This window comes from Moschus berezovskii, chromosome 6, assembly GCF_049115385.1.
Source record: "Moschus berezovskii isolate FMDL1 chromosome 6, NW_MosBer_1.0, whole genome shotgun sequence".
Lineage (NCBI taxonomy): Eukaryota > Metazoa > Chordata > Mammalia > Artiodactyla > Moschidae > Moschus > Moschus berezovskii.
This window is the reverse complement of record NC_142465.1, coordinates 2,991,392-3,005,245: the sequence shown is the minus strand read 5'-3', so window position 1 is coordinate 3,005,245 and position 13,854 is coordinate 2,991,392. Positions and strand designations below refer to the sequence as shown.

Below are 13,854 nucleotides of genomic sequence, written 5' to 3'. Positions count from 1 at the left end.
GACAGGGAGGCCTGGCGTGCTGTGATTCATGGGGTTGCAAGGCGTCGGACACGACTGAGCTACTGAACTGAACTGAAGCTCAGTATTTATTATCATTTAGGGAGCACCTTTAAAAAAGGATTGTTTCACTAGTGGCTCAAACAGTAAAGAATCTGACTGCAGTGCAGGAGACCTGGGTTCCATCCCTGGGTCGGTCGGGACGATTCCCTGGAGAAGGGAATGGCGATCCACTCCAGTATTCTTGCCTGGAGAAGGCCATGGACAGAGGAGCCTGGTGGGCTACAGTCCATTGGATCGTAAAGAGTCGGACACGACAGAGGGACTAACACTTCCACTTTTCTTTGTATAAAATGCTGCTGCTGCTGCTGCTAAGTCGCTTCAGTCGTGTCCAACTCTATGCAACCCCAGAGACGGCAGCCCGCCAGGCTCCCCCATCCCTGGCATTCTCCAGGCAAGAACACTGGAGTGGGTTGCCATTTCCTTCTCCAATGCATGAAAGTGGAAAGGGAAAGTAAAGTCGCTCAGTCCTGTGTGACTCTTCGCAACCCCATGTACTGCAGCCTACAGGGCTCCTCCGGCCATGGGATTTTCCAGGCGAGAGTACTGGAGTGGGCTGCCACTGCCTTCTCTGATTTAACTGCTACCCAGAAGCTGGGCTCCAAATGCGAGCGCGCAGCCGAGCGAGCGCAGCGCGCCTGCGCCGTACGTGCGCGCGCATGCTCCCCGCCCCCGCCCGCCCCCGCGCCCTGGCAGTTGCAAAAGCTCGCCGGCGCTCGTCGCTGATACCGCTTACCTGAGGGACCCGCGGCCGCCCCCGGCCGGCGTCGCAGCCTCCCGGGAGCCCGGCCCCGAGGTGTGAGGTGAGCCCCGGGTCGTGCAGGCCCCTTCCCGTCCGGCGCAGCGGGAAAAGGAGTCGGGAGTGGGGACTGAGGAGGTGCCGCCGCGGCTGCCCGCTCCTCGGTCTGACCCGGTGCCGAGGAGGCACCAGCGGCCGCGGCCCCTCCTCCTCAGGGAGCGTTATTCGCGTCGCCGCCGAAACAACAGCCGTGGGCGCCGCGCTGTGGAGGGGTGTCTCGGGGCTTTCTCGGGGTGGGCGGCGGGGCGCGGAGGAGCCCGAGTTTGGGCCTGGGCGCCGGGGCGGGCCGATGCCCGCGGACGGGGTTGACCCTCTGGGTCCCGAGCCCGCGCCGAGCAGCCTGTTGGAGGGTGGTCCGCGCTCCCTCCGCGCCGCGCTCCCTGCGCCAGCCCTGGGGCTCGGTCGGCGCCGCGGGGGCGTGTGGCGCTCCCGGGCCGCTGGGGGCTGTGGGGGGAGGACGCGGCCACTGGCGGGAGGGCAGTGCGCCGAGGGCTGAGCGCGGGGGGCGTCGGGGCTTCCCGGGGCCGGGCGGCGTCGCAGCATCTGGACTGCCTCCTGTTTCTAGTCCTGAATGTTGTCCCCTCTCCTCCCTCCCGTCAGTTTTGCAAAGTCTGCATATTCCTCCGCGAGCCTTCCCCCTCTGCCCCCTTGGACGCTCCGTGTGTTTGCCCTGGGGTAGGGCGGTGAGATTCATCCGTAGCCTCTGAGACTTAGCAGCAGCAGCAGCAAACATGTCAAGGCATTGTAGCATCTTCCTAGAGGCCTTTGTCAGAGTTAGGTGCCTTCCTCAATAAGAGAAAAAGGGGTGTTTTTTCTTTCGTTCTTAAAAGAACAAAAGCATATGCCACTAATTTAGGCAGAGGAGCCAACTTGAAGTTGCAGCATATCTAGGAAGGAGGACAAAAGGTCTGGGTTTTGGCCCAGAATAAATGAAATTTTGAATTTTGGTTCCCTTCTGAATGTAGGCAGACAGAACAGCAGAGCAGCTCAGCAGCTATAGAAATAAATGACTGCTCTATAAGGTTGGTCAAGCAAGATATTATTTTATAGAAGTAGTTTGGAGAGACCTGTAATGTTTATTTACGGGAATTGGGTTACTTGGCAAAGCCAATATCGCAGGAGCAAGGAAACAGAGACTTGACAAGGGGGATGTTACCTCCCTCTTGAGCCTTCTTTTAGCCTTTAGTGATGTGCTGACAGTCAAAGGGATAGAGGAATCCGTAGTTCTGTTATTAAGAACCATTTACTCCTCAAGATAATGCTTTCCATCCGTACTTTTTTTTTCCCCCATCCGTACTTTTAGGCAAATCAATGCCATCTTTTTCCTCCAGAAGAAGAAGGAAAATAACAAAAAAGTGTTTGTTTGAAGTGCCAAACCACAACATAGAGGTAAGAAGATAGAAGTGGCCTGGCTTCCAAAGATAGAGCTGAAAATAAAAGATAATCGAGATGCAATTCTTCTTACAGTGTTGCTTTTTCTTTAGGGGGTTCTTCCTCTGCCCCCCTCCCCCCAAATGCTTTGAAACTGTCAGGAAAGTAAGGTAATTAGTAAAGCCTACTGTCCTACCTTCTCTTTCCTCCTCCTCCGTTATTTATTTTTTTCTCATCCACTGATATTCCCTGCCTCTCCGTCTCTCCCGAATCTACCAGTGCCCTATTAATAGAAGAAGAAAGGACTGTAGGTTCTTTCATCCCGTTTTCATCTTAGGTACTGTATTCCTCTGAACTTTGTTTTGTGCTTTGAACATTGAGGTGGATTTTTGTAGAGAGATCCCCAGCCATGATTGAGATATTTGAAGTAGGGAGCCTTGCGGGGAAGATAAACAGTAAAGTGCACGTTCTTTCTTTGTATAGCACAGTGCTGTGAGAGCGTCATCATTGGGCAGAGAGAGGGGCTTTTAAATTCCCTGTAAGTCCTCTGTTGCCCACTTCACAGGCAGAGAATCTCTCTCTCCAACTTAAGTTTCGTATGTGTTGGTAAAACTATGAGATTTCATACTGAAAACTTACTCTGAGCTTGTTAGTTTGTTGATGTTAGACTGCTGTTGACTTTCTTTTCTTCAGGAGACTTGTGATAGGAAACAGTTCTTACTGCATCTTTACCTTCTTTCACAGGGAAGAGCAGTGTTGGCCTCAAGTGTTTTTTAACCCCTAAATCTCTAGAGTTAGAGACGTTTAAAGCTGCAGTTGGCCACAAAAAGAGCAGTAGTGCAAATGAAAAGCAAGACTTTGAAATATGTATGAGAGGAATTGTTCAGTATAGATTTGTGAGAAGGGTCACAGCGTCTTGAGGAAACAAGTGAAGGTTTTTAATAGTGGCATTTCCGGAAGGTTAGGAATGAATGTTTGAAGAGTAACAACTCCTCCTTGACTAGAAAACAGTTTTAACTGACTGTTGCATCGTAAATGGTGAATCTATCTTTGAGTTACAGTCTTTGAGTTATGCTGAGAACTAGCAACAGTTTTGGTGGATCCAAGGAATGCACTGTGAATGAAGTTTAAGAAAAAACAACTAGGCTAGTAGGCCTAAAAAAATCTTGGTCCCCAAAGTTTATCTCATTAAACTAATTTTATAGTCAAAACATGCAACCATGCTAAAGGGGGGGAAAAATCAGGAGTTTGATATTAGAGCATTTTCTGAACACATTTTAATGAAAAAGGGAAACCAGGCTGGAATTTCAACCTGATTTTTTTTTTTTTAAAGTCCAGATTCTGGCCATCTTTCAACTTTCCAGTTTTGCTTTTAGTTTTAAAAGAGCTTCTGCTTTCTCCAGTCTTAAAAGTAATGTATAATTTGTAAGATGGACTGGATTTTGATGCCTACTGTTCATTTTAATCTTGAACTTGAATGTTTTCCCTGTATTTTTTTAAGCCCCATCACTCAGCACACTGGAAGATTAGGTTATCTTTTGTAATCAGTAGATGACTAGATGGACTTTAAAAATTAGAGAAAGTAGCAAAGTGATACCTTGAGATTAGTAAGAATCTAGGCCCTCAGAATTAAATATGGAGCTATATAAACTTTAGCAACCAGAAAACAGTATCCTGAGAGTGAATTTATTTAAAAAAAAAAAAAAAAGATATGGAAAACAAAAGGCCAAAACCCACATGAGTTTTAGGAAAAGGAATCTAGCACTTTGAGCAGTGATATGCTCTCAGTGTGTACTTTGCTGTTTATGTTCCTTGAGAGAAGAAGCTTCAGAGGTAGTGATTGCTAATCCTTATAATGCAGTCTTGGAAAACTCTGAAAGAAGACAAAAGAATATCCTCCTGTTCCCATTGTAGCCAGTGTGTTTGAGGCAACCTTTAATTTCTGAATTGGAAACGCAAAATGTTACGTACATTTGTAGTGTGTCTAGATAAGTAAATCTAAGCTGAGAAAGATGAAAGGAATCACTTTCTGTACAGGAAGTGTGAATTGGAATAGAATTGCTAACATCTTTTGTTGCAGGGCCTTGCTGACAAGCCCCCAGGGCCCACTTTTGTCATTGTCTCTTCTGGGATTCAGCCTGCTTTCTTTCCTCTTCACAGTTGCCATCTCCTGCTTTTCCCACCTGAGTTCTTTGGGTCTGGCTTTGTAGCCAGCCTCTGAAGACAGTTCCAAGACTGCATCCCCTTTATTGCTGTTCTTCAGGACAAATACTCACCTTATTTTAGGGGCTTTTACTTTTTATCTTCAAAAGAGAACTGGTAAATTGGGGAGTATCAGATTCCTGATGTTACACATTGATAAAAATTAAAGTGTAGGGTTCAGTGTATCTAGTCCTTTTTGTTTTCTGATGAAATAATCATCAGGTCACTTAATCTGAAATTAGTTTTCCCAGATATCTTGTATTGCTCTGTAAAGAAGTGAATGTCTCTTTTCTCAGGGTTAGGGCATGGAAAACTGTTTACAGACCCCTCATTTTCTACTGGTCCTTGGCGCCTGAGACTGTTCCCTCCAGTTAATCCAGCAATTCCCTTATTCAGCTGAGATTCTGCAGATTTCTGTAGTCAAAGATATAATATCAAAAAGTATACAAAAAATCTTTTAACCTTTATGAAATCAGTTGCTGTATTTTGTCAGCATTTCTTGGTTTGCTCAATCTTCTGTGTCCTGCTGTCTGAAACTTACAGCTTCTTCAAGGCTGATTCTCTTAGGAAAAAGGATTGTTGCTATCCATACTCACGTGATCCTGATTAGAAGCATTTATTTCATTATATTATTGAAAAACAATTTAGAATATATATCAACTTTTTTTTTAAACTGTGCCTAATATTTGGTTCAGCTGAGAGGTGATCTGATTTTTTTTCAGTAGTGAAAATCAATTTTTGACCCATTCTGAGTTTATCATCTTTTTTTTTTTTTTTGCTTTTCTTGCTGCCTGTGGTAGGGCATTTTTGTGTCCCTTGGCTTGTTACTTAATCAACAGTCAGTAAACATTGATTCAAGTAGTAGTATTGTCAGCACACATTTACAGATTTAGCAGACTTAATTTTCCCGTACAGAAATAACATGTGACAGATTTAAAAATAACATTTCAGCATTTATAATACTTTACTCCTTTTTTGTTTTGTTTCTGTTTTTTGACCACGCTGTGCAGCTTGTGGCACCTTAATTCTCTGACCAGGGATCAAACTCGAGCCCCCTGAAGTAGAAGTGTGGAGTCCTGGGAAGTCCCTATAATATTGTATTTTTAAACAATTCAGGTAGTTTTATTCTGTTTCACGTATGTATATTTTTGACAAAAGTGGGAGACTCTATGCTGTTTTGTAAGCCATTTAAAATTTTATTTTTCACTTACTGTATTGTTACTGTCTTTTCAAGTCAGCATATACAGATCCTGCTCATCATTTTTAGTGAGTGTGTTATGTGTTGGTTGTGCTGTAGTTTAACCAATTCCTTATTGGTAGACTTTCAGATTGTCTCTGGGTTTTTATTTTATAAACAGTGTTGTACTAACATTTCAGTTATACGTCATGTGTACTTGTGTTTACTTGCTTAGAATAAACTGTAGAATAGGTCTGCTGAATCAAAGTATATACATTTTAAGAGCTTTTGATGTCCATAGCTATTTTTTTGAAATGCCAACTAGTTTACTTTTCCTCCAGTAGTACTTGAAAATGGAGAATTTCCTTGCGGTCTAGTGGTTAGACACTTCACTGCCTTGGTCTGGGTTCAGTCCTTGTTTGGGGAACTAAGACTCTGCAAGCCGTGAAGGAGTGAAGGACAGCCAAAAAAAGAAAAAAAAAAAGAAAAATGTATCTCCAAGTGTGGGAATGTTGAAGATATTCTTTTTTCTGCACTCTCTCCTATGCTGTGTTCTGTTATTCTTTTTGCTCATCTGATTGGCAAAAATGTTATATATCATGTTTGTATGTTTTTATTAGTAAAGTTGAATATCTTTTCATGTGTTTGTTGGCCATTTGTATTTCTTTTGTAAATGTATGTCCTTTTTCCATTTTTCTGTTAAAGTAGTATTCTTTATCTGCTTTTTAAAAAAAATTCATTTTATATTACTTTTGCTCAGCACATAATTCGGAGGAGGCAATGGCAAGCCACTCCAGTACTCTTGCCTAGAAAATCCCATGGATGGAGGAGCCTGGTACGCTGCAGTCCGTGGGGTCCCTAAGGGTCAGACACGACTAAAGTGACTTAGCAGCAGCAGCAGGTGTTCTTTGCCTCGGGGGTTTCTCCTTTCTAATTGTGTTTATTTAGTCTAATAGAAAATGAATTTGCATTCCTTGAACTTCTACCAGGTGAAGGTGGGTAGATGACTGAGAAGAATGCTTAAAAGCTGGGGAAATCCCCTTGGAATTTAAAAGGTGCTGGGAATAATCCAAAAAGTAGATAATCCATGGAAGAATTAACTGTACATGAATTTGGTAATCACCCAGTATCTTTCTCTTTTTTTAAAAAAATTCTAAATTGAAGCACTGTTATTTTACAGTGTTTTAGGTATATAGAATAGTGATTCAAACACACACACACACACACACACACACACACATATTCTGTTTTAGGTTCTTTTCCACTGTAGGTTATTGTAAGATATTGGATATAGCTCCTTGTGTCATATAGTAGGTTCCTGTTTTTTTTTCAAATCTATTTTATATATAGTAGTATATATATCTGTCCTACATCTCTTGCTTCAGCTCTTCAAGAAAAACAGAGCCATACCATCATAGCCAGGGATCTAACGTGTGAGACAGGGGAGCAGTTAGGGCCATTTTCTTATCCTGGTGCCATGTATGATACCGCATTTTACAGTTAGTTCCTTTTTAATATTAATATTATATATAATTAATGTACGACATTGTGCTATGTTATTTTATGCTATACTATCTTATCTGGCCATCACTGGTTACTCAGTGGAAAAGAATACACCTGCCAAGCAGGAGACAGGGGATCAATCCCTGGGTCAGGAAGATCCCTTGAAGAAGGAAATGGTAACTGGCTCCAGTATTCTTGCTTGGGAAATCACATGGACAGAGGAGCCTGGTGGGTTTACAGTCCACAGGGTCACGAAAGACTCAGACACGACTTAGTGACTAAACAGCAACAGTACTATCATATCATATCATAATTATATTTTATAGTTACTTTTAATGCCTTTAGGGATTTCTTGACAATAGGATTGTGAAGATCCCATTTTCAGAGTAGTCATTACAAGGATTCTTGCTGCACTTTCAAGGTGTGAAGACAATTGCTAGGGCATCAGTGCCACTCATCTCACACCAAGTGGCAAGGCAAGGAAAGTTCTCAGGCAGTGAGGTCAAGGTGAAGGAAGAGGCTTGTTATTTTTTTGCTTTTTGGTTATATTATCTTGGGCTTCCCTGGTGGCTCAGCTGGTAAAGAACGTGTCTGCAGTGCAGGAGACCTGGATTTGATCTCTGGGTTGGAAAGCTCCCCCGGAGAAGGAAATGGCAACCCACTCCAATATTCTTGCTTGGAAAATCCCATGGACAGAGGAACTTGGCGGGGTACAGTTCATGGGGTCGCAAAAGAGTCAGATACGACTGAGCGTGCACACTTGGTAAATATAAAATACTTTTTGGATTGTCTGTCATTGAATATGCTTCATATTACATCTTGCCCCTTACTATCCAGATTGTTTTTAAAAATGACTTTACTTCTAATATGAGATTGAGCTTTAAAGCCAATACTTGACTCCTACAATGAAAATCCCAAGTAATGCTAAGCTTAAGAATCAGTATCCTTGGGCTTCCCTGGTGGCTCAGTGGTAAAGAATCTACCTGCCAATGCAGGTGACACGGGTTTGATTCCTGATCTGGGAGATTCTACATTCAGCGGAGCAACGAAGCCCATGTGCCACAACTACTGCACCTGTGTTGACCCCACACACCACAGGTGAAACGAGAAGGCTCCAGAGTCCATGCTCTGCAACAAGAGAAGCCGTGGCAATGAGGAGCTTGCACAGCACGACTAGATAAAAGCCTGCGCAGCAAGGAAGACCCAGCACGGCCATAAATAAAGGAAAATTTAAAACAACCTGCATCCTTACTTCTCTCCTTCCTTTTTTTATTGAAAATGTATTCCTTATGCTATCAGTCTGTTATGTTGTTCATAAAACACACAGACAAATAAAGCCTAAAACATAAAATGGAGAGAGAAAACTGAATAAAAATAAACTGGAAATAAATATCCCCTTCAAAGTTAATTCATGTGGCTTTCATGGAGGTATAAAGATTACCATATGATCTAGTGAATTTATGGAATAAGTTTGTTGTTGAGGAAAAGCAGTGAGTACCATTTATTCATTTAGAAAATATTTATTAAATGCCTGATAGTATCAAGCAATGTACAACAAGGAGCATGGTAAAACCATGCCTGACCCTGTAGTTTGGCTGATTGGAGTACAGAGATAATTAGTGATCTTTGCAAATATCAGTGACCTTTGAAATATATGCTTCTATTAGTTATGGTAAAAGAAAAGAATTAACAAGATCTTTTTAAAAGTTTGAAGACCTTGAATTTCATCCAGGGTGATATTAAATATGTTTAACAATTGGCAATGCTACCAGCCAATCAAAATAGACAGAGGCTGGTCACCCAAACCAATGAATTCTGCCTGAACATTAGCCCCGGTTATACTAATTTAGGGATTTCCATTCATAGTAAGTAGAATGAAAATGCAAATATAGTCATTTATTTACATATGTCTTTCTATCTTATTTGTTTGCTTTTTTTATAAGTCTCTTTTTTAAGTTGTTGGTAACAAAGTTAGTTTAAAAACACAAATACAAGAAAAACTTAGCTAGATTTTAAATTTTGGTATTTTTCATTTTGCCATTTTTAGTGAATTTATTTTATAAAATTTTATTATTATTTTGAATAGCTATTACCTTCACATGATTAAAAACATTTGAAGTGAAGTCACTCAGTCGTGTCCGACTCTTTGTGATCCCACGGACTGTAATCTACCAGGCTTCTCTGTCCATGGGATTTTCCAGACAAGAGTACTGGAGTGTATTGGCATTTCCTTCTCCAGGGAATCTTCCTGACCCAGGGACTGAACCCAGGTCTCCTGCTTTGCAGGCAGATGCTTTACCCTCTGAGCCAAAAACATTTACATGATTAAAAATTCAAAAGACATAAATGGCTCTCCAGGTAAGGGTCTCTTCCACCCTTTAGACAGTTTTCCTGTCTGAAGGAAATCAATATTGCCCCCTTTCTTGTAAAAGTAAAGTGAAGTCGATCACTCGTGTCCAACTCTTTGCGACCCCACGGACTGTAATCTGCCAGGCTCCTCTGTCCATGGGGTTTTCCAGGCAAGAATACTGGAATGGGTTGCCATTTCTTTCTCCAGGGGATATGTAAAGTCTTCCAGAAATACTGTGTACATGACTTTTTTTCTTCTTCTTTAGGTTAGTAAATATCCTGAGACTGGAGCTTGTAGACCAGCACAGAAAAGAAGTGGTGACTAAATCAGACAAACAAGAACAGGAAGATACAGCGCTTTATCTTAGTCTTAGTGGGATGGATTGAATGTCTGCTGCTGCTGCTGCTGCTGCTAAGTCGCTTCAGTCGTGTCCGACTCTGTACGACCCCATAGACGGCAGCCCACCAGGCTCCCCCGTCCCTGGGATTCTCCAGGCAAGAACATTGGAGTGGGTTGCCATTTCCTTCTCCAATGCATGAGAGTGAAAAGTGAAAGTGAAGTCGCTCAGTCGTGTCCGACTCTTGGCGACCCCATGGACTGCAGCCTACCAGGCTCCTCCGTCCATGGGATTTTCCAGGCAAGAATACTGGAGTGGGTTGCCACTTCCTACTCCAGGGGATCTTCCTGACCCAGAGGGCGAACCAGAGTTTCCTGATTGGCAGGCAGATTCTTTACCACTGAGCCACCAGGGAAGCCCTCATGAATGGGTTTAGTGTCCTTTGTTAAAGAGACCACAGAGTGACCTGTTATCCCTTTCGTCGTGTGAAGACACGTGGAGAGTCTCTGAGCAGATAGAGGTTCCCAGAAGACACCGAGTCTGCTCTCACCTTGACCTTGGACTTTCCAGCCTCTAGAAGTACGACAAATAAAATTTCTGCTGTTTATAAGCCCCCGCTGCCACCAGTGTTTTGTTATAGCACCTGGAATGGACTAAGACATACGGGAAAATGAATCTCAGTAACTCACAGGGTAGGATATTCTGTCTACTGCTATATTCTGGGGCAAAGATGCTCCCTTCAAAGGAAACAAGGCTTTGACTGTAAAGATGGACTATTTCAAGTTCATTATATACCTCTAGAGTTAAAGAAAGCCAATAATAATTTTTAAAAAGGATCCTGATTTTATTTTAATTAAGGTACAGTTCATACACCACAGCACCCCTGGTGGCTCAGAGGTTAAAGCATCTGCCTTCAATGCAGGAGACCCGGGTTTGATCCCTGGGTCGGGAAGATCCCCTGGAGAAGAAAACGGTAACCCACTCCAGTATTCTTGCCTGGAGAATCCCATGCACGGAGAAGCCTGGTAGGCTACAGTCCACAGGGTCGCAAAGAGTCGGACGCAACTGAGCGACGGAACGGAACGGAACGGAAGGCTGTAAAGCCATCACTACTGTCTAATTTCAGAATGCTTTCATTACCCCCCAAATAAATTCCATACCCATTACAGTCAGTGACTCCTCCTCCCCTGCTCTCTGGCCCCTAGAAACCACTCATCTCTTTTCTGTCTGTATGGGTTTGTCTATTTTGAATATTTCATAGAAATGGAATCATATACTAGGTGGCTTCGGTGTCTGCTTTCTTTCACTCAGCACCCTATGTTCAAAGTTTATCTATGTTGGAGCATATATCAGTACTTCATTCTTTTTTCTTGCCCTTGCTTTTTAAAATTTAACCATTTTTAAGTGTACAGTTCAGTGACATGAAGCACACTCACATTGTTGTGCAACATCCCCACCATCCGTCTGCAGAACTGTTTTTAAAACTCAAGCTGAAACTCTATCCATTAAATAACGTCCCTATTTCTCCGTAACCTCTATTTTACTTTCTTTCTCTGTGAACTTGCCTATTTCTCTGCCTCTTCATCTTGCTTATATTGCTGTGCCTGGGGTGGCCTTTCCGTCTTCTGGCAGTTTGTGGAGTTCTCTTTATTATGTAGTTTCTTCACTGTGTGTGGGGTTGGATGGGCGGCTTGTCAAGGTTCCCTGGTTAGGGAAGCTTGTGTTGGTGTTCTGGTGGGTGGAGCTGGATTTCTTCTCTCTGGAATGAAATGAAGTGTCCAGTAATGATTTTGAGATGTCAGTGGGTATGGAGTGGCTTTGGGCAGCCTGCATATTGAAGTTCAGGTCTATTCTCCTGTGTTGCTGGTGAATTTGCGTGGTATGTCTTTCTCTGAAACTTGTTGACCCTTGGGTGGTGCCTAGTTTCAGTATATGTATGGAGGCATTTGATGAGCTCCTATCAATTAATGTTTCCTGGAATAGGAGGTCTCTGGTGTTTTCAGGATTTGGACTTAAGCCTCTGCCTCTGGTTTTCAGTCTTATTCTTGCAGTAAGCTCAAGACTTCTCCATCTGTCACTTCCAATGCAGTTCCTTCTGTTTAAGCTCTTGTTTGCCGGTTTCTTCAGTGTCTAATTCCCGTCCTGACACAAGGGGGCGGTGGTGGACACTTTTATAGGGTCACCTGTTCAGTCCTGCTGTTGGGAGGGAGGAACGCTGCTAACAAATATCACTGGCGTCTGTGGGGAGTGCTCGCAGTGTCTCGGCCACACTGGGATTGCCCCCTCTCACGGCGTGTGTGCTTTCCCTGTTTATGCTGCTCAGGCTCTCGGTTGCTCTGCCGGGAACTGTCCGCGGCCGTCGCTGGGTTGCATGCACTTCCCAGGTCTGAGCAGCTCAGGTTCAGGTACTCGGGTACTCCACAAAAGCGCAGACTTGGTTGGGCCTGCGTTTTGTGCCTTCCCCGGTCTGAGCAGCTCAGGTGACCAGGCATTTGGCGAACGCGGTTGCTGCGACTTATCGCCTCCCTGGTCCCTGCCGCTCAGTTTTCTGGGTGTACAACCGGCGCGCCTTCTCAGGTGGATATTGACTGGCCCGAACCCAAGAAGTCTTGGTTAGCAATGAAGCCTGCCTGCAGGTTGGTAGGGGAAGCCTCTCTGGGGCCGCGGTTGCCCCCTTCTGGCTCTGGCTGCGCTCCCCTGCCTGTCTCGGTGGGGGATGTGGGGTGGGCCGACTGCAGCCAGCTAGCTCTGCTCAGTCCTTTGTTCTGTGAGCGGGTCTGGTGGTGTCTTAGGTTGGGGTTTTTCGCCTTTTCGCAGGGTCGCTATCCCACGGTCTGCTTGGCTGTCTTAAGTTAGCGCCCTCAGATTGCCCTCGGGGCACAGGCCCGGTCCTCGCTCTAAGCGATGCCGCCCGCGCCTCCCTGCCCAGCCCCTGCTTGCTGGTGGCGGGTGCCGGCGGTTGTGCTGCTTCTCCGCTGAGTTTCCTCTGGGCACTTAGTCTGTGGGTTTTAATTATTTATTTCTTTTTTTCTGCTGGTTATGTTGCCCTCTGAAGTTCCAAGGCTCGCCACAGACTCGCCAGTGAGTGTTTCCTGGTGTTTGGAAACTTCTCTCCTTTTTCAAGCCTCCCTTCCCGGGACAGAGCTCCGTCTCTCCCTCTTTAGTCTCTCTTTTTATCTTTTATACTATTTCCTATCTCCTTTCGAAGACAATGGGCTGCTTTTCTGGGTGCCTGATGTCCTCTGCCGGCATTCAGAGGTTGTTTTGTGGGATTTACTCAGCGGTCAAATGTTCTTTTGCTGAATTTGTGGGGGAGAAAGTGGTCACCCCGTCCTGTTTCTCCACCATCTTCCTGTCTCTCTACTGATATTAGTTTTTTAATAGATATTTTTATCAAAATATGTAAATTCTTCTCTGTTGGCTTACTAAGAGTTTTTTCGTAGTCATGCACTGAAATTATTACATTAAGTTTTCTTAAGTTTATTTTCTGTAGATTTTGAAACAGGTGACTTTTCTTTTATGTGGTGATTTAACTTTTAAAAAATTTTCTGATTCTAGAACAACCCCAACCTGATCTCGATGTATTCTCCTTCTGTTGGATTTTATTTGTTAGTGTTTTATTTAGGATTATTTCATCTATATTCAGAGTCTGTAGTGTTACTTTCTTGTACTTCTTCCTTGTTGGTTTTAGTATCAAGGTTATGCTAGTCTTATAAAACAAGGTTGGAGAGTGTTCCTTGTTTATCCCCAGAGTTCCTGTGAGATTACTGTTTCCTTCCCTCGATTTTTGGAAGAATTGATTGGCAAAACCAGTTGGTTTCATGGTGGGGAGGCTTTTAATTTCAGATGTAATGTTTTTCATGGAAATAAGATTTTCTGATTTTGTATGTCTTCTTGGGTCTAGTTATGTAAAGCCTTTCCCCCCTGCTAGGAATTTATTGAGGCCAGCAGACTCTCCAATTAGTAAGTGAACTGTGGTTTATCATATCTTTCTTATCTGCAAGATGTGTTGTCTCCTTTGAAAATCCCTTGATACTGGTGATTTGAGCTTTGTCTGT

General features: G+C 43.7%; 1 protein-coding gene across 2 annotated transcripts in view; it reads left to right on the top strand.

The window, feature by feature from the left end:
• The first annotated feature begins 734 nt into the window (after positions 1 to 734).
• Positions 735 to 13,854, top strand: part of LOC148777528 (liprin-alpha-1-like) — a 43,646-nt gene continuing 30,526 nt past the window's right edge. For both annotated transcript variants that reach the window (XM_088836801.1, XM_088836800.1), the window contains exons 1-2: positions 735 to 860; positions 2,160 to 2,245. In XM_088836801.1, the coding sequence (XP_088692927.1) occupies positions 2,168 to 2,245 (78 nt within the window). In that variant the 5' untranslated portion in view covers positions 735 to 860; positions 2,160 to 2,167. The remainder of the gene's footprint in view (positions 861 to 2,159; positions 2,246 to 13,854) is intronic.